Source organism: Vanacampus margaritifer, chromosome 2, assembly GCF_051991255.1.
Source record: "Vanacampus margaritifer isolate UIUO_Vmar chromosome 2, RoL_Vmar_1.0, whole genome shotgun sequence".
NCBI lineage: Eukaryota > Metazoa > Chordata > Actinopteri > Syngnathiformes > Syngnathidae > Vanacampus > Vanacampus margaritifer.
This window is the reverse complement of record NC_135433.1, coordinates 33295408-33315015: the sequence shown is the minus strand read 5'-3', so window position 1 is coordinate 33315015 and position 19608 is coordinate 33295408. Positions and strand designations below refer to the sequence as shown.

General features: G+C 39.3%; 4 protein-coding genes across 6 annotated transcripts; 2 read left to right on the top strand and 2 right to left on the bottom strand.

Moving 5' to 3' along the window:
- The first annotated feature begins 186 nt into the window (after positions 1 to 186).
- On the top strand, positions 187 to 5464 carry imp3 (IMP U3 small nucleolar ribonucleoprotein 3). The gene is made up of 7 exons (XM_077556174.1): positions 187 to 504; positions 633 to 740; positions 1348 to 1422; positions 4686 to 4765; positions 4862 to 4913; positions 4999 to 5071; positions 5185 to 5464. The coding sequence occupies exons 1-7, from the start codon at positions 368 to 370 to the stop codon at positions 5209 to 5211; spliced, it is 552 nt and encodes a 183-aa protein (XP_077412300.1). The 5' UTR covers positions 187 to 367; the 3' UTR covers positions 5212 to 5464.
- A 200-nt stretch (positions 5465 to 5664) lies between these two features.
- LOC144043000 (vesicle-trafficking protein SEC22b-like) lies at positions 5665 to 8171 on the bottom strand. Its single transcript, XM_077556173.1, has 5 exons — positions 7949 to 8171; positions 7179 to 7288; positions 6702 to 6862; positions 6484 to 6630; positions 5665 to 6287 (listed from the first exon to the last, which is right to left on the bottom strand). The coding sequence occupies exons 1-5, from the start codon at positions 8021 to 8023 to the stop codon at positions 6133 to 6135; spliced, it is 648 nt and encodes a 215-aa protein (XP_077412299.1). The 5' UTR covers positions 8024 to 8171; the 3' UTR covers positions 5665 to 6132.
- Positions 8172 to 8185: 14 nt separating this feature from the next.
- Positions 8186 to 15419, top strand: LOC144043003 (uncharacterized protein C1orf21 homolog). Of its 3 annotated transcripts, none has more exons than XM_077556177.1 (6): positions 8186 to 8531; positions 10001 to 10142; positions 12343 to 12422; positions 12688 to 12758; positions 12867 to 12930; positions 14412 to 15419. In XM_077556177.1, the coding sequence occupies exons 2-6, from the start codon at positions 10052 to 10054 to the stop codon at positions 14448 to 14450; spliced, it is 345 nt and encodes a 114-aa protein (XP_077412303.1). In that variant the 5' UTR covers positions 8186 to 8531; positions 10001 to 10051; the 3' UTR covers positions 14451 to 15419. The 3 variants fall into 3 exon arrangements, with proteins under 3 accessions (XP_077412303.1, XP_077412305.1, XP_077412304.1); XM_077556179.1 differs by lacking the exon at positions 8186 to 8531 and adding an exon at positions 9033 to 9256; XM_077556178.1 differs by lacking the exon at positions 8186 to 8531 and adding an exon at positions 9033 to 9265.
- tsen15 (TSEN15 tRNA splicing endonuclease subunit) lies at positions 14589 to 19542 on the bottom strand. The gene is made up of 4 exons (XM_077556175.1): positions 19247 to 19542; positions 19092 to 19173; positions 17708 to 17843; positions 14589 to 17089 (listed from the first exon to the last, which is right to left on the bottom strand). The coding sequence occupies exons 1-4, from the start codon at positions 19292 to 19294 to the stop codon at positions 16894 to 16896; spliced, it is 462 nt and encodes a 153-aa protein (XP_077412301.1). The 5' UTR covers positions 19295 to 19542; the 3' UTR covers positions 14589 to 16893.
- Positions 19543 to 19608: the final 66 nt, after the last annotated feature.

Below are 19608 nucleotides of genomic sequence, written 5' to 3'. Positions count from 1 at the left end.
GCATTAATAATTGAATTTCAGGGGTTGAAATTAATGATCTGTTTACCTAACGATGTACAAGCAGCCGATTGTAGCAGCATCACGAGGAGATGTTTAAGACAAATAATTAAATAAATAAATATTTTTGGGGCCAAAATAAGACGTAGGCCAATATTTTAAGAGGGTGGCAATGGGCAAGGTTTTCTGTGAAAATTGCTACATAAACATTTCAAATCTCTCCCCATACATTTCCGAGTCTTGTCAAGAGGTGGCACTGTTTATCATCAGGGTTCCGGTTTTCACCAACGAAGAACAACGCGTGCTTCCCGTGTCTCCAACGTGTGAATGAAAATAGTAAGCACAAGAAAGGAATTGTAAATATTACAAAATGGTCCGTAAATTGAAGTACCATGAGAAGAAGTTATTGAAGAAGGTAGACTTTATTAACTGGGAGGTGGACAACAACATTCACGAGGTCAAAGTGTTGAGGAAATACCGCATCGAGAAGCGGGAGGACTACACTAAGTAAGCAACGTTTGGCTCAGAGCTTGAGCTCCTTTTGCTGTGTACTGTATACAAATATGAAACAGTGTATATGAAGCAAAAGGGAAATGCATGTTTAACGAGGAGTAAAAGTGGTGTTGCGCTCTTAGGTACAACAAGTTGAGCCGTAACATCAGGGACCTGGTACAGAAAATCCGAGACCTGGACGAGAAAGATGGATTCAGAGCTCAGAGCACACATCATCTACTAGAAAAACTGTGAGTGGAGTTTTAAAACTTAGAAATACAACGTGGCAATGAAATACAGTCCTTGTTGGATTAATATTATTCCAATGACCAACGTGGACGTCTGGGTAAGCAAATGAAGCGCACCGTCCCAGAACGATGTCATTTTACTTCTGGAGAATGTGCGCTCGATTTGCTGAACAAATAGTCCAGTACGACCCACAGCTACTTCCTGGCCACAATACGAATGGCCAAGTCTGCAATTAATTGAGAGTGTACGTATTTGTATTTGGCAGTTTTCAAATAACCTTAGAAAAGAGGAAATACATTTATTTTAGTAAGATGAAAGCTGTAATTTCCCAAATCGTAGGGGTTTTCCCATTTTACATACAGTGTTGAAGTGATACACAAAACTGAAAATGGAAGCAGAAACCTCATAGTCCATGCAGCATGAATAACAAACTTGCTGAAACAGTTTTTCTCCCCTTAAAAAAATGCTTTACATTTGTATGAATAATGATTTATGTATTCTATTTCATGCACACATTACACCTAATCCATGGCCACGAAATAAGCATCTAATTGGGTTAATTTGTAAACAAGACTATAATGAAACTCATACATTGATCCTTTTTCATAGTTACAGCACTGGACTCATCCCCACCAAACAGAATCTGGCCCTCGCAGAGAAAGTGACAGCCTCATCGTTCTGCAGGTAAAACTCTTACTACTGTATGTTTGTGGCCATATATGGAGCAACAACACAAAATACAGACGTTAAAAACACCATTATTTTCTTTAAGCATATTTTTTTGTATTATGATGTCTTTTTCAATGCCAATCTGCAGATAATTTTTTCCCCTTTCTCTCTTTTTTGGGTGTCACATATGGGGAGAGATTTGTCTCAAAAATATTGAAATGTGAAAATCACAAATACATTTGTGATTTTCACGTGTTTTTCAGATCCACAAAGATATCCGCGATTTTCACATTTTTTGATTTTGTGTGCATTTTCCATCACTTTTGCTTGCAAGTTGTCGAAAGTGCATTTGTGGATTGTTGCGCACACGCATTTATTTTTGAGACAAACATCACGTTGTTTCGAGACATTCACACACACACAAGCTCTCAGATATTCATATGTGTCTAAGGCCCGTTCCTCCGCCGTCCACGGGGAGGCAGTGTTGCTGTCTCCATTGAACAGGAACGAGCTGTTTCCGTTTCTCGTTTAAAATTGGACATTGAAAAACAGAAATCGAGTCTTTATCTGACCTTCCATTATGTGTTTATTTTGCACAAGTCGGGAAACAAAATGCAACCTTAGTTAGTTTCCCTTGAGCTTGTTTCGCTTTCACTCGAAAGACGCTCTTCTTCTGCTTTAAAACTTTCTTCTTCTACGCCAATAAAGCAGCCGCGACCAAAGAAGAAGAGTGTCTTTCGAGTGAAACTAAAACAAACTCGAGGGAAACAAATTAAGGTCACATTTTGTTTCCCGAATTTTGTAAGATTAACACATAATAGAAGATCAGATAACGGCTCGATTTCCGTTTTTCAATTTCCATTTTTAAACAAGAAACGGCCCGTTGCTCTTTGGCCGATGCACTGTTCTGTATATATTACTGGATATCCGATAGGACTTAAACACTTTTGAAGCCGCGAGGCTGCCGTAACTCCTCCCAAGAATTTAAGATTTAACAGACCGTTAACTTTAACGGCACTGCCATCTTGTTGTTCAAAACTCTGTTAACTTTAACCGGCTGCTAACTTGCTGTTAAAGTTAACACACCAAAGGACTGCCGCTAACTTTTTAACAGTGTGGTCAACTCTGTGTTGGTGGCAAATGCTGCCTTCATGATGCCCGTTGAGCGCAAGAAAAAGAAAGTCTATCGAGGGCTTGAATTTGACATTGGTGATTATTCTGATGAGAGTTATGCGCACGCTACCGCTTAGCAGTAATACAATGCCAAGTCTCATGCTGAGTCAAAAGAGAAAGAATAAAAAAATGTTTTTTAAGATGAGTTCTAAAAATGGACAGAGAGGGGGGGCTTGCCCAACATTTAGTGGGAGGTGATTCCAAAGAGAGGTCACCGGTAATGTTTCTTGTTTTGATAAATACACAAATCAATTGCCTGACATGTGACAAAAGTTGTGAGTTCAGAATTGTAATTATTCCTATTATCATTCAGACTGTTTTTTGTGATGTATTGTGATTTGTGAACAGCTAAAAAAAGAAAACAACCCAAAGTGAATCGCGCATTTCGATACCGCTGCGGTAGTGACGTCACCGGCAAGCGCGAAGGCGCTTCAATCTATTTATTTATTTATTATTTCTTCAATCTTAAAGTATCCTGCTTTTATATTATTAGGTTTATTCACGCTTTTACAATTTTAGTCCATAAATTTTGTTATTTCAATGACAGCTTTATTCATTTATTTGCAATGTTTTACCGTAATTTTTTTTCATATAACTTTATTAAAATTTTGTAAACGGACAATTTACAGCCAATCCTGTAGCGTGACGTCATTTGTAGGTGATCCCGATACAATCTAGCAGCCCGATCACATCTGGTACTGACACCGTAAATGGCACGGTTAACTTTAACGGTGGAACGGGCCTTAGACCCACATGAATATCTGAGAGCTTGTGTGTGTCTGTGTGAATATTTCGAAACAGCATGATGTTTGTCTCAAAAATAAATGCGCGTGCGCAACGATCCACAAACGCACTTTCGACAACTTGCAAGCAAAAGTCATGGAAAATACACACACAAAATTAAAAAAGACGTGAAAATTGCGGATATATTTGTGGATCTGAAAAACACAAATTTATTTGTGTGAATATTTTTGAGACAAATCTCTCCCCATAATGAAGCCCCATGATGCACCAATACTTTGTCAACTGTACCAGCACATGTATTGACACTTCATTAGCAAGCATTTACTCTATGGCGCCTTCAAGTGGTCAATAACAGGTACTACAATCTCGTTTCTACCTACTTTATAACAAGTGATAGGACCAGAGTGAAACAGTTTTAGAAATAGGAATTCACTTTTGTCACTTGTAATGCTTGTAATTAAATTAAGATAATTAAAACCCCAGTATTTTTCATTTGTTTAAAATAAAAAAGGTAGTCGACCATCGCATTTCACAGCTCTACCTTTATATCTCCGATGACACACTATCGCGAGAAGTGAAGCCACCGGCGGCCCTCTTACGTTGCCACTCGTTATGGCCGCCTAACTTTATTACATTGATTTCTCTGCGGTGTTTTCACGTTTTCTTTTGTTTCGACGGCGAAAATGCCATCAATAAGACTGGGAGAAGCACTACATGCACTTATCAACGGTAAGAACGCTCAAAATGTGCCCAGAAGACATAACTTCCGCTCTCGACAGATTGTTTTTTCCCCGCTCCGCTGTCTGTTTGGTTAGGTTTGCCCCGCCTCAGAAATGTACTTGGTGGCGGCTGTGTAGGCCAGTGGCTCTCAACCGGTCCTCGGGTACCCCTCAGCCAACATAGATGAGGATCATTATCAGGCTGATGAGGTGATCGTTTGAATCACCTGTGTTGGCTGAGGGAGACATAGAAAACAGGCTGGATAGGGGTACCCGAGGACCGGTGTAGGCTATACAGTTTAAGGAGACAATTGAATTGTGTAGTCAAGTCACTTTTTTTTTTTTTTTACTCGTGACTGCCACGTCTGGCGTAAAGCATAACTGCAACCTCTGTGTCAAGCGAGTAGTTCCTAAAGAATACTTTACTTGAAATTTAAATACAACTGAAATGTGAGTGCGCATTTATCTGTATGTCCTTTTATTATGTTAATGATTTCATTCATTCTAATATGTTTTATGGTATTACATATTTCATATACTGTTTGCATTTTAACTCAGTAATCCTTTTATAGCAACTCCTTTTTTTTCTCGTGTTGTAACTTGATTCCATCATGTGTCCTTCTAATAATTGTTGTCACACAGGAGGCGGCTTCCCTGCATCATGCAGACCCTTCGCATGGCCCAGAACCTGAAAACAGCCATCACCTTCATTGAGCAAGGACGTATCCTTCACTACTATTGTCTGCACATTTGTATTGGATGGTTCTGAATGCGTCTCAGGTGAAAATGTGTTCCAGCGGACCTTGACTTGCTCACAGATGTGCGTGTGGGCCCAGAAGTTGTCACAGATCCAGCGTTTCTCATCACAAGGTCTGGAAAGTTATCTTCATTGAAATGTTTCAAAATGAGCTGCTGCAGACTTTGGAATGTAGGGAATCATTTTGCATCTTTGCAGAAATATGGAAGATTTTGTTACCTGGGTGGATTCCTCAAAGATCAAACAGCATGTCATGAATTACAATGACGAGGTGAGCGTTGCTGTTAGATTTTCTGACTCGCAAAGTACTACTTCATATTTAAAATAGACAAGATCACTGAAGGCTTTTTTATGGAGTTTAATTGGCCGCCGCTTCTCTTGCAGAGAGACGACTTTGACATGTTGGCGTGAGTCCCCCTGGTCATGTTCACCCCGCAACATGCAGGGCTAAAACTGGAGATGCTGAACTCTGTCATCAACGAGGAGAAAATGACCCGCTGGTGCAAATTATTTGCTACCCACAAACTATGGAGACAAGCAGAGTCTCACCACTTTTAAAAACTCCATCATTTTTAAATTGCTATGTGGTTCCTGATATAGTCAAAAATTGTGCATCTGGTGTGCCATTTAGTTATTTTAGATGTAATAAAACATAACTGAGATGTTTTTTGTTTAGTTTGACCAAGAGGAGACGTCTGAGGAATATTGTGTATACTTTCAAGACACAATATTAGGTACAGTGATGTGATACACTTTTGTAGAAGCAGGATTTTTGGTATGTAGTCGTAAAATGTCTGACAATCTGGTTTGTATGGGCTGTGTATATACTGATTAATAAATGTTTATAAGAAGGAAAAAAAAACATTTGGATATATTTTCTTTTAATCCTTTTAAGACTTACAGCATTGAACAATAAACTTTTTGTAGTCACAGTTTTGAAGGCTTAACTTAAAGATGTTTATCCTACAAGGTGAAACTTGGACATCACCCTAAAACAAACATGTAAACAAGACTCGTCACCACAGTTCAACTTCTTGAACGCACCACAGAGAGCCTGCTGCTTCCACAGCAAGACTTCCCCAAACTCGCTCTACACTCATTGTCCATAACATGGCCACTGTTCAAACATTTACCTTCATCATATATGGCCGCTGTTTGAGCATTTACTCAAAACCCATCACTTCAAGATAAACATCAAGGATTTTGAATACATGCTCAAATCCCTTTCCATATTATAACCAATTAATTCTCGCTCCCCTGCAAAGGCACAGTGATAATCAATTTAAATGCGCTGCTCACGGAGAAATCCCTCCTAAGATTGTCAAAATTCCATCAGAGCCACCAGAAGCGAACGTAGACGACGAGCGTGATGAAGAAGACGGAAACGGCAGCCACTTTTGCGTATGTGGAGCGGGTGTTGAGGTACTTGGCGTCGCTGCGGTACTTCTTGGACAAGGTGGATAGATTGCTGGCTTTTGTGTCTAGGGCTGGTCGAAAAATACACAAATGTCTACAGTACAAGTTTGCTTAGAACGTTCACTCAATTAGGGGTACAAATATAACAACTTGCCGCCATTTTGTGCTATCTTTATTCAAATTAGACAGGACAACTTAAAATAATCTTTCATGTGTTTAATTTTTTGCAACCTGGCCAGAAAATACTTATGTAAAATAATAACTTACCGGAAAGCGCTTCTCCGCGTTGCAGAACTTCTTCAATGTTGGCCACCATAATCCTTTGAACATCTTGCAGCTCTGTGTTGATACTACCCAAGTTCCTCCTGGCCCTGCTGTCAATGTAGGACTTTTTGGTTTTCTGGATGTAGGTGTCTAGAAAGAAAAAAAAAATATATTTTTTAAATATAGAAAGAGCTGAGGAGACATTGTTATGTGAACCTTACCAAACTCAATGAAGGAGTACGGCCTCGTCACTGTGGCTATCTTCCTTCCATACTGGTCAGAAAACTCACTCTGAAGGTCATCGAGGTAGGCAAAGACAATCTTCTTGGGGAAAGATGGCTCGCAAAGGGCAAGGTAGCAAACGCCATCTGCTATTAAATAACTGAAAATAAGACCAAATTTGTAAGGCAATCAACTGGACATCAATGTGAACAAGGATCTAATTTTACGAATAGTTTTCCTCACAAAATTAAATACAGTTAACCCGTTATATTGTGCTTTGTTAGATGAAATTAAACAGTTTAGTTTAGCATGTATGTGTTTAAGTATACAATGATTATTTATATATTCTTTTTGTCAGTTTCAAACTTAATTGGAAGTGAGAGTGACAAACAGCTTGACACAATTTTAATGCATTTAAATGTGTGTTGGGTAAAACTGCTACATATTTATGTAACTCGCGTTCTGTCTTGACTTACTGAAAACTCATGTCCTTCGCTTCCAAGGTGCAACGGTCTGGACTTTGAGCATTGAGTTTGCGGCACAGCTGCTTGGCTTGACTCTGATACTGCTGGAGGTCTCTTCCTGACTGGCAGTAACAACATTGAGAAAGTTATCAGAGAAAGTCAAATTAAGTTCACCTGTTTTAAAGTTAAGTGCAGTTAGGTTCATTTTGAAATTTTAACTCAAAGCATAATATCTTGAACTTGTTGAGTAGTGTATTGGGTATTTGGCCATGTGTGACAGACAAGATGAAATCCAAATGATTGACAGTTTCATGTTGTTTTTTTATTTATTAAAAGTTTACCACACCGTATTGAAAAGCCCGTGAGGTTTATTTTATGAAACATATGGTCCCATATGGTTGACAACTAATAATTTTCTTTCATGAATGCTCTTCCACTAGATGGCACAAGGAACAATTTAACTGCGTATCCACCTTTTGCCATTCATACAACATAATTATAACTTTGTGTTCATTTAAACAGGCCCATTATGTGTGAATAAATTGTGTTTTCAGCTGTATGTTTTGTGGTGTCACCTTTTTTTTACAGGTAAAATATCACTGAGTATTCTGATTTTATTCAAAAAGAACAATCCAAATTTATACGCCGAATTTTCAAACACGGCACAAAAACTTGAGGTATCGTTTTATCATCGTTATATTATTGGGGATTAGCAAGCGAGCGTCAAATATTTGAAAAAATTCAGAAGACTTTGATGAATCGAGCTAGCTTTCCATTCAAACCTGGTCATTTTCTTGCATGGAAGCGGCGAGCGGCAATCCGTCCGCCACACGAGCGATCATTGTCAGTAAAATCATCCTGCTGGAACGCTAAACAAATCACACGTGTAAACTTTCACAGCTTTGAGATGCCAAACTTCACAAGTGTTTCTTTTTTTTTTCCTGTCAAGTTACCGATACGGAAGAAATGAGTTGGACGGAAGTGAGCTGTGCGCCGGTGAAATACGTCCGTATCGCAACTGAAGCCACTGCAACTCGGCAGTGGATTTCCCCCTGTCGAGTCGAGGAGACCGTCTCGCACAGTTGATTTGAAAACACAGATGATTTTTTTTTTGTATGTCCTAGAGTTGTTTAATTTCATGTTTCTCATGGTGCGGCTTGGATGTGTGTTTATATTGAGTTGAAGGTACAATCAAATCGGCAGCATCCAGCGTCCGGCCAGACAGCTGGCAGACGGACTGACTGCATCTCGACTTCGGATGCTGCCTCCAACCAAGAGGCGCAGATGCGGTCTGTCTGGCTCCAAAAAACCCTCTCTGATCTGAAACTTGAGGACTGATCCCTTAACTATGGATACCCCTGAGAGGTAAATTTGCCCCTATCTTATTTGTCGGCAGTTGAAAAGCTTCGCGTCAGTGGTGATGTGAGATGGCTGTTTTTTTTTTCCTATTTCCCCCCCGCCTCTCATTACTTATATGTGTCACATTTCCCATACGCCTCGCCTGGCTCGCGTTGACAGTTTTAAAACTGAATCAAAACCTTCATATCTTACAAATCTTGAATGACTGATGAGTGATTATGGACTGCAGTCAACCCGAAGGTAAAAAAAACAAAAAAAAAGGTTGTGTTGTTGTGTGTCTGGATCAGATAACCGCATCTGGACTTTCAGCTGGTTCATCAAGAGGGATCAATCCCTGGCCCACAGCCTGATGCAGCTCACTTTTATAGATCAGGTCTGTGGTGGATGGAGCAGCCGCCAGTTTAATCCTTGAGAGTGTAACCCCACCCCCACCCCTCGATGCACTAATCAATGACCCCACTGAACGGCCTGTGGAGAGAGGGAGGGGAAAAAGGATCCATTGTTGCGGTGCAGCTGGCACCACCGTGCACCCTTTTTGGCAAGATCGGTGCTGGTGTGCGTGGACCGAGCCCGGCTAGTCATTGTCACACCAAAGAAGGGCTGGGAATGAGATGCGCTTTAAACCGAGGGCGGTGCTGCTGCTTCATGACTAATTGATGATGAGAAATGAGCGCTTTCAAGCTGCTAGCACGGGGAGCAAAAGTTCTGTAAAAAATTAGCATCTTCAAGAGGTTATCGAGGTTCAATTATTTTGTGTTTTATGTCTGCTTTAGAATTCCAATAGTGTCACTTGTCCAAATTGTACTTAAATGGCACTGTTGCTACATATATGACTTAAGTAAACGTAATTAGTACAATTTAATATAATTTAAAAAGAAAATAGTAATAATGACAAAGTTTAAAACAAATGAGTCACTGCTAATGTAAACTAAATTTACTTGCGTCGAATCATTCTGCTTTATAGGTGAAGAAGTCAAACCTTCTCTTTACAAAATTTACAATATTATGTTCTATGCGCCCCCAGTAGGCTAAACACAGCATTCTGATTAATAACGCAGAAAAACTCACCCGTTTGTATCCATCTCAGGGGGCGGCCATTTTGCTACTTGCTGTGGAAAATGGCATCACAGTCGCTCTATTGTCAGGTAACAACCAATCACGGCTCAGCTTGCGAACATCACATGACCAAACTCAGAAAACAGGTGAGCCGTGATGTCACACTGATGTCATTTTCAGTCAGCAACAAGTTGCAAAATGGCCGCTCCATGATATGGATAAAAATGGGTGGATTTTTCTGCTTAATTCATATTCCACAAACGCAATATCAACCATAATGCCGTGATTAGACTATAGGGGGCACATAGAACATAATATTGCAAAGAATATGTTTTACTTGACTTTCCCAATACAGTAACCAGTCTTTTTTTTTTTTAACTCATGTATCTGTATTTCTACGCTCTCTCGCTTCCCTCCAGACTTGACCGCGATGTCCGGGGGTGAGGAGGGGCGAGGCTGAGGAGGAGGAGATGGGCTGCACCTCCACCAAGCAGGTGTCCGCAGTGCCCAACAGTGAAGAGGACCAGAGCAAAGCCCACAGCAATGGAGACCTCTTCTCTGGTCAGTTGACTGCGCACACAAGACGGCCACAATGGACACAACATACAACAACAGAATAGCGCTTCGTCTTGATTGACACCTTTTTGAGAGCGATCAATTAAAAACAAATACTTTATTCACGGGCTGCTAAATCATAGATGATGCCACAAGGTGGCATCAAAGGATTGGCTAATAGGAAAGTAGTGATGGTGTCAAGGAAATATGTTGTGATACATCATTTTTGGGGGGTGTCAATTACTCACAGCATGTTTACTAGGCATGGGTTGATTACCGGCTTGACGGTTTACAGTGGTTTTAGAAAGTCAAGGTTTCAATAAACACTAGAGTTGAGTAAAACAGCTGCCACTTTGGAGTTAATTGCCTCCAATTAACTTCCCCCCTCCCCTCCCCTGGAGCAAAGAGGGGAACGGAAGGGTGAGTTACATATAGAGGAAGAGCGCAAGGTAAACAAGACACTGCAAACACTGATATCTTTTTTCTCTGTTAACGTGCGTTGTCCATTAAAAAAAAAAAATGTTGCCAGGCTGCCAGTGGATACTAGTTAGCCCCAAGCCCAAAAATAGCTCATTGGTGATGGGACACTGTGACTTACTAAGAATAATTCAAACAGAAGAAGAATGTTATTATTATACTAGACTAAGTGCAATTTCTGCAGAAATTGTGTGGGAATGCTGAAAATGTGAATGCTATTAGCTGAAAGCTAAGATTTGAATACATGTGCTTATGAAGTAAACTGAACGATAAGTTATGTGGAAAATGACACATTTTTAATTGTAGTTAAATGACAAATGAATAAAAAGATAACTTGAATTGCAATCTGTTTAAGGTGGGATTTAATCATTTCAGAGAAATTATAATCCATTTCCTAATATGATAGTCAGCTGGTATCGAATCATGGAATGTACTAAAATGTGATCCAAGCGGGATTTGAACCCAGGTTCTCCGTGGTGTGAGGCAATTGCTCTAAGAACTGAGTTATGTGAATTGTTGTAGCTCATGGCGTTTTTATTAGGGGTGGGAATCTTTGAATGTCTCACGATTCGATTCAGATTTTTGGGCCTGCGATTCGATTCAGAATCGATTTTCGATTAAGGAGGATTTTTTAATTCAAAATTATTTGATTGACAATGATTTTTGCTTCAATCTATAGATGTGCAAGGAATTGTAATGATTTACTCGTCTGACTCGCTAATGCTAATTAGCGCGCTACTCACGGCACTTTTATCACTCAAAAGAATGTCTCCACACTGCAAAAAAACAACTTTTATTTTAATAACTTGATCGTGACTTTTTCCTTCTACTCTCTAATGTGGCTACAACTTAGCAGTGTATTAAACCGCGTGGAACCATACTGCCCCTCAGTAGCCAAACCGGGTACAACATGAACAGCACCCCAAATAAAGGCACACACAGACAAAGGCAAGACAGTATAAAATAATTTAAATAAAATCGATTTTGGGACATTTAAAATCGATTCTGAATCGTACTAAATGAGAATCGACTTTTTGGCACACCCCTAGTATTTATATTTTAAAGTTTTGTACAAAGCAATGGCCATGGATATATTTGCAATCTACAGCCAAATATTAGATTTGAACCTGCAACCTCCTGGTTACTGGACAATGCACTTTACCTTTAACTGTGCCACTGAGCAGTATCCGAGAGCTGGAAATGATGATGAGTTGAATGCATGGAAGCGGGCGTGGAAAGTGAAAAGTTCAATATCTATCCAATTGAAAATGAATGGCAAAAAGTTGATATTTAACGTTAAATTGTGCGAATACTGTAAGTAATGTGGAATCAGACGATATATACCCCGGGAGGCAACATTGTAATTTGCAGTGCACTGAATCCTCAAAAGATGATTTATATTTCCTACGATAGTTGGATGTTTGCTGGTAATGAGTATTTTCGTCCCTGGCTCTCTGAAAGCGTGGGAGGCCGTGAGAGAAAACGCGGCGAGAGGAGAATCAGGCTGACACCTCGTGTGTTTGCCGCTCGCCAAGCATTGTGAAGAGAGGATTTGGGCCGCTGCGTGAGAAATCAAGTACATAATTACTTAGCCGAGAATTGAAGTGCGAGAACTGCATGTGAACCGAGAGGAGAGGGGAGGATTTGGGCCGCCGGGCGTCGCTGCCGTGGATTAACACGAGGAGATGTGCTCCTCTCTGCCTCTTTTGTCTCTCTCGTTCGCTCATAGATGAGTACAAGATGAAAGGAGTGGAGAAAGTCAAGTACATCAGTGGAGAAGAGGCAGGAGTGGATGGCCAGGATAGCACGGTTTGTTACATTTGTTATTATTATTATTGCATACTGAATGCTAAAATGTATACATTTATTTTCTGATGAATGAAGGAAAATAGGTTTACTCAAATGTATCAAATCAACTTTTCACTCATTGTAAAAAAAAAACATCCACTTTCAATCTTGTGACAACATCATACTGCATGGCTCCCGCAGTGTAAGGGAAGACACAAGAGTTTTTTTTGAAAATATAGGATATTGATTGCTGTCCGCTGTCTTTTTTTTGTTTTATATCCTGAAGGAAAAAAGTGCTTTACTCAGAAAAAGTCAACAGATGGATGAGACCGGATCTAATGAAGATGGAAAAATACTGTAAGAGTTGACTGGCCAATCATGTCGCATTTCCATATCAACATCACATTTGTGTTTTACGGTTATCACGTTACCGTGCACACCCCTTAACGTGTTTTGTCCTCACAGGAGCATTCATTCCTCAGAGAGCCAGCAAGAATTCTTCCGGATGCTTGATGAGAAAATTGAAAAGGTATTATGAAAGCACACGTGCCACATTTTAACTTTATATCTTTGTATAATTACTAAATAATATCACTGATTAATCCCGGTTGAGGCATATCTGTGGCAAGTGACGACACAACAAACCATAAAATCTGCCAACTTGATTTATTGTAGTGGTGTTATTAGTGGTGCCTTGACCACACTCGTAATGGAAATCACAAGCCATCCCTCCTCATTAAAATTAATGGAAATGGCGCTGATCCACTCTCTATATGTGTGTGTGTGTGTATATATATATATATATATATATATATATATATGCTTGTATCTGTATACATGTGTTGAGTTTGCAGCCACCGGACAGCACTCGTACCTTAAGTTAGTAAAAATGTGTAAATCAGGTCACTTGTGTCTCAGGGTACCACTCTATCGATTTTCTGTACTGCTTTTATTTTTTAACTCATTCACTGCCATAAATTCATAAAAAAAAAAAAGATTATTAAAAATTAGGGGCGACAGGCAATTACATTTTATAATTCTAATTAATCGCATGATTTCAATAGTTAACTCACGATTAATCACACATTTTATATCTGTTCTAAATGTACAATAACATTCTTGTTTTTCATACTCTTGTTAACAAAAGTAGAAAAAAAAAGTTAAACTAATAGTAAAAGTTGAAATGAATTTTTGACGTTTATAGCCATCAATGGCAGTGAATGAATTAAAAAAGAAAACATTCATAAAAATTTGGGACGTCAGGCGATTACAATTTTTAATCATAATTAATCGCATGACTTTACTAGTTAACTCACAATTAATCACCCATTTTATATTTGTTCTAAATGTACAATAACAAATTTGAGGTTTTCATACTCTTGTTAACAAAAATAGTTTTTTAAACTAATAGAAATAGTTCAAATGAATTTTTGACGTCGATACCCGTCAATGGCAGTGATTAAGGAGTCTTATTAGCTTTTTAAAATATTTTTTTTTTACTTGAGAATGTGTTTCTGCTTTGTGTGCGTGTTTTATATTTTATTGCATTCACCTTTAATTTTGTGTGGTTCAAGAATATGGCTCTGCCTAAAAAGTTAACTCAGTTAAAATGGAAGTCAAAAATATTATTTTTAAAATGTGTTCTATAATATGTGCCCCATGTGTTTTTAAACGGTATTCTGATTAATATTGCATTTGTGAATCAAGCATATTCATCCACATATTTTCATATGGCGAAGCCATTTTGAGATTCCACCGCCCTCTGCTGTTGACCGGAATTGAAGTCAAAGTGCCCTCGGGCTCGCATTGCGTATGTGAGGCGATGAAAACTGGTGGCTTGTTCTGCTTCATTCTCATTCCGCCGATGCAATATTAATCGAATCAAAATTCATACTGTGTTTAGACTCGTGGGTGCACATAGAACATGTTTGACTTCCACTTAAAAATGAAAAAAAAAAAAGAGTATAATTTAGATTCTATGATTTTGCTGATATTTGATACTGCGTCCAGGGCAAGGATTACTGCTCAGAGGAGGAAGACATGACATAGCACGACGGGCCAGCATCCATCAGCCATCAGATGGAGAGGACGTCAACATTGCAGCGGGCGGAATGACAACCTGCTCAATACCAAGCTCCTTCTTGTCGAATCCCACGACCAAAAATGAAAAGACTGTTCACGAGTTGATTGTGAAGACTTGGGTTCAGTTTACTTTATTGAAAAGCCATCACAGGATGTCAGGGATTTCGGGATCACGAGGAACTCTGCTCTGCTTGAATTTCTCCTGAAAGTCGCCGGTACACGCGGCTGGATGTGAAAATGGGGCTTCATGCATGAAGGTTTCTGATTTTTCACTTGCATAAATTTATGGAGAAAAACAGACGCGTATATTATACCATCTCCTAATTGGATCCTAAATTGGATGGCAGGGGTAGACGTAAAAGTACAAACATGTATTCAGCAATTACAATTCCTTTGCCTTGAGTCATGTTTTCATATTTTTTTGCTTTTTCAGTGAGGTTTCAAATCAGCTTCCATGCGGCTTACGAGACTGTAAGACCGGTGATTTACAAACAAAGAAACAATTGAATTAGGAGTGCGTACAGATGTTTCATGCATGAGGCCCACTGTCTCCATCTGTCTCCCTGAAAAGTCATCAGGTTGGCTTCTGCATTCCAGAGAACAACACAAATGTCTTTTCTACAAATCACTAAATGTCTGCCTGTGTGTCTTCCCACGTTTCTTTCTTTCTCATATATTTATGTGAAACAAGGCTCAGGGTCGCTTCCTGTCATCACCGCACATGAAAACGCTCACACGCACTCACACGGCCGGCTTAACTCCGTACTGACCCGCTTCAAAATGGCGTCCGGGTGAACCCCGCTTGGGTGAAGTCACGTATTAATCAGAGTCTGTATTTCACTCACCAGTGTTACTGTGTAAGTCCATGTTGGTCTTTTGTTTTTCTAGAAAAAAAAAATTAAAAAGTATTTTTTTTGTTGTTTTTTTTAAACTGAACTCCACTGCTGTTGACTCAAATGTGTTAATTTAAGCTGGCATCAAAAGTAAAAGTTCAACCAGCAAGAACAAATTTTTGGTACATTACAAAAGAATGCAGTTTGAGCATTTATTCCATAATAGCCTTGATATCCATCTTAGGGTCCATGTACTAGTATGCTATTTGACCTTACTAGTAGGACAATTCCATGCAATAGTAGAACGGCCATGCACTAGTAACACCCTCTCCACTGCTAGTGCCACAATTGTATGGCATTTGTGCACACTAATAGGACAACTACATGTTCCTATTGGGAAAATAATGGACTAGTCTGCATGATACTAGTACTACTTGTGAAGCACTAGATGTTTACTGTATAATGACACTAGTAGTACCAATGGCATGCACTAGTGCGACAACTACAGTACATGTTTCTCGTGAGGCAAAACTGCACTAGTTGACAACAGCATGCTACTAGTACTAGTGACATGATAAAATTGTACTGGTAAACATCTAGTGCTTTACTAGGAGTACAAGCAGTGCACATGTCTACTAGTGCACAGTTGTGCCTTACAAGTAAATTTAGTTGTCCTACTAGTATGCCAAAATTGTCCTATTCATGTGCAGAAATGCCATACTTAACTACTAGTTGCATGTAGTTGCACACTAGTAGCGTGTTTATACTAGTAGCGTATAGCTACGCCTTTTAAGTCTTACTCTGCTACTTTTGACACTTGGGTCTGACTACTAGCACAACTTCATTCAATATCCTTAAGATCTATCTTAAGGTCGTAAAAGTAGGCCGAAAATGTCACTAGTAGTGGAGGAAAAAAACAGTAGTATGCTGAATTGTATTACTATGAGTGCACTAGTACATCGACCTTCGGATAGATATGATATCAAATAAACGCTCGAACGGCTTTGCATAAAATTGTTGAGCATTTATAACACATTTTTCACAGCCATCCTAAGGTCGTACAAGGAGGGGGCACTAGTAGTGGGAAATAAACATTACTAATAAGGCACAGTCATCCTACTAGTGTACTAAATTGTCTTGGTATTAAGGGCAAAGGTTGTACATACTTAAACATAGATGGACCTTAAGATCGATATCAAGGATGAGTAAATGTTCAAAAGGTTTTGCATACCTTTGCGTGTCTGTCTTTGGAGAGCCCAGCCAGAGCCCAGACCTAAATCCAAATTGAAGTCTATGAGGTGACGTGCAGGTCAGGAAGAAGCATTTTGGGGAACTTTTGCAAGAAAGATTGGGCCAATATTCCCATTTGCAGTCAAGACATTTCCTACCCGAGACTGATAGCCACACGTCGTCTAATCAGAATCTTTTGTCTCGAGAGACCATTCGTCTACCATATAAACATAAACAAGCATTTTTGGATGATAGGAACTCTGATCAAGTGAACCTTACCGTCACCAGCTAACTGAGCGGCAACCTGAGGCATGGCCGGAAAAATAGGCGTCCAAACAGATGCGCCATCATTTGTGCTTGCCGCCCGATGTGGACTGCTGCTGCCGTCTTTTCCTGTGCTGCCGGCGTCCCACGTCCTGGAAGGGACCAGCTGGTGGGTCAGGGGTCACTAAGCCATCAGTCAGCCTCTGGTAGACCAGCGTGGAGTCCGAGGCCACAGCACACAGCAGCATAGGAAAACCTCGATCCAAAACGTGTCGTATGCTGTTAAGGGAGAAAACACAATACATTTTTCATTCAAATTAACTCGTCCAATAAAAATTGTACCAAAACAAATATTTGAAAGCAAACCATTCTAAGACAATAAATGCTTATGTATTGTACTTAAAAGTTAAATACAACTGGACTGTCTCTGAGTGGCTTTAAAAAAAAATTGTTTTTTTAAAGCCACTATAAATTGCAGTTTGAACATTTAATTTCCTGATTGTTTGCATACCACTAGAGGGCGCCAACATATCAACAGGCTTTGATAGTCACTGTTCTAAATGTACTCAACAATGTCCAAGACAGGTCAAAAATGTTCCTTACTTTACAATAATATGTTATAGCAACCCCGCTAGTTTAAACACGGCACTCTGATTAATATTACATTTGTGAAATATGAATTAAGCAGCAAAATCTACCCGGAGCGGCCATTTTGTCACTTGCTGTCGACAGAATATGACAATGCATTGCCGAAGGGCTCGGGTAACGACCAATACACATGATGATGAAGGCTATGTCAGTACAGTACAGTATTTGTCTTTTGTTGATATGTACATGGACTGGATTGCTGATTTACACATGGACATATTCAAAATTATTCCGATTTTTCTCTCTCACGTGTTGTGGCTCAGAGAGCGATGCACAGGCAGCGGGAGAACTGACAGCGTGGTCGATCCTTCCTTCTCTTTCGCCTCCAACAAAACCAGCTTGAGTTCATCGCTTTTAACACACGACACCTCTTTCCAGTAACGCACTGCAAACAGCAAGGCCAAGTTACGTTGAATTCTATAGCACCATTCATATACGTACATGGCAAAACTACGGTGCTTTTTGGAGGAAAAATAAATGAATAAAAAATTAAATAAAGATAAAATCTCAATGACATTGAGTAATCTGAGGTCCATGTACTACTAATATGCTCTTTGTCCACTAGTAGGACAACTTTATTGCTAGGAATGTAAAACTGCAAAACAACATCTTAACTAGTAGTACGTTTACCATAAAGTATCTCTGCACGGCTGACATGACACCTGCCCGTTGGCATGTCAGGCTGGTGAAGTGGTATCAGTGTCGAAGTATCAGTGCATTCTCAGAAGTACAAGTACATAAAGTAGCAACACAGATACTGGTATCAGTAAATCCCAAGCAGAAATGTTAGGCAGTAGTGGAAAAACACATTAGTAGTAAGAGAAAGCTGCTCTACTAACGTGGTGTGTATACTAGTGCACTTAATTGGCTTAGGATAAAGTGGGGCTGGGCGATATGGCCCAAAAATAATATCTCGATTTTTACAGACATTCAGGACGATTACGATTTTAATTAATTTTATTTTAATAAACCCAACATTCGTTTATTCCAAAATAATTCCTGTGCAAAATGTTCAGACAACAATAATGTATACTGATTCTAAATTAGTTTTAACATAAACTTAACATTTATAGTTATTTCTTAAATGCCACAATTAAGTAGTTGGTAGCTAATGTAAACATGTCTTGTAAACCACCCATCCAGCATTCTGCCACAAAATTACAACTTAGAAAAACATTTGAATGGAACAGAACATAAGAAGAGCTTTTAATAATCCAAAAAACAAAATTCGATTTCACATTTTAGCAAATTTTCAACGATTCGATTTTTAAAATGGTGATTTATCGGATTAATTCAATTTATTGCTCAGCCCTAGGATAAAGAGTGTACTAGTACTTTCACTTGATGCTGAATATCAAGAAAATTGCTTCATGGCTTTCCTTAAATCCGCTCAAGCATTTATTCAATTTCAAGTATGAACATTTTGTTATTGATATTAGTAGTACTAGTAGCATGCAGGTGGCAACTTGTTGTAGTTTTAAATCACTTGCCACGTAGTTGTCCTACAGATTGTACAAAGTGCAGAAATGTCATACAGTATTGGAGACGGTATAGTAAGCAGTCGTTCTACTAGTGAAGATAACAATTAATGCTCAAACGGCTTTCTTGTTTTCAGCTGACTTGACAACCGTACCCTCAGTGAGATCCATGTAAACAAGGAAAGCAGCATGGACTTGTTCGCTGTCGTCCACCTCGAGGTTCTTCATCTTGACATACTGGAAGAAATACACACGTACAGTGTATTTTTGCAGCACGTTTACTTACTCGTGTCATATTCAACACACTCACCGCAGGGTGCAGTAACATCCAATTTTGAGATTTTTCCAACATGTCCATGACTGTACAGAACTGTACAACCGACCGCAGTACACGCCGCTGGTGGTTGGCTGGTGGTGTGGTGTTTGGTTTCTAATACATTCCTCGCGTTATCGTTGAGGTTTCGCCGTATTATTTTTCGACTGTCTTCCTCATTCGATCATCTTGGCGTAAACGTGAATAAATCACACAGAAAAGTGGAAATGTTTCATTGTCGTGTGCCGGGATACGAGTTTGACAATTTCGAAAGCATCCGCTCACTCGGTGAGTGTGTGTGTAACACTTAAATATGTTCGTCATGCAACACGAAACAAATTCGTTTTCTACTAAATTGT

Bases quoted from the DNA above. Each gene is read 5' to 3' on its own strand.
- imp3 (XM_077556174.1), top strand. From the start codon at position 368: ATGGTCCGTAAATTGAAGTACCATGAGAAGAAGTTATTGAAGAAGGTA. The intron at 505-632 runs GTAAGCAACGTT...TTGCGCTCTTAG, and splicing joins AAGCGGGAGGACTACACTAA to GTACAACAAGTTGAGCCGTA. The intron at 1,423-4,685 runs GTAAAACTCTTA...GTTGTCACACAG, and splicing joins ACAGCCTCATCGTTCTGCAG to GAGGCGGCTTCCCTGCATCA.
- LOC144043000 (XM_077556173.1), bottom strand. From the start codon at position 8,023: ATGATTTTACTGACAATGATCGCTCGTGTGGCGGACGGATTGCCGCTC. The intron at 7,289-7,948 runs GTTTGAATGGAA...TGTTACTGCCAG, and splicing joins CCATGCAAGAAAATGACCAG to TCAGGAAGAGACCTCCAGCA. The intron at 6,863-7,178 runs GTAAGTCAAGAC...TCTTATTTTCAG, and splicing joins GCGAAGGACATGAGTTTTCA to TTATTTAATAGCAGATGGCG.
- LOC144043003 (XM_077556177.1), top strand. From the start codon at position 10,052: ATGGGCTGCACCTCCACCAAGCAGGTGTCCGCAGTGCCCAACAGTGAA. The intron at 10,143-12,342 runs GTCAGTTGACTG...GTTCGCTCATAG, and splicing joins CAATGGAGACCTCTTCTCTG to ATGAGTACAAGATGAAAGGA. The intron at 12,423-12,687 runs GTTTGTTACATT...TATATCCTGAAG, and splicing joins TGGATGGCCAGGATAGCACG to GAAAAAAGTGCTTTACTCAG.
- tsen15 (XM_077556175.1), bottom strand. From the start codon at position 19,294: ATGGACATGTTGGAAAAATCTCAAAATTGGATGTTACTGCACCCTGCG. The intron at 19,174-19,246 runs GTGAGTGTGTTG...TATTTCTTCCAG, and splicing joins GGATGTTACTGCACCCTGCG to TATGTCAAGATGAAGAACCT. The intron at 17,090-17,707 runs GTGAGAGAGAAA...CTCCCTTAACAG, and splicing joins CGCTCTCTGAGCCACAACAC to CATACGACACGTTTTGGATC.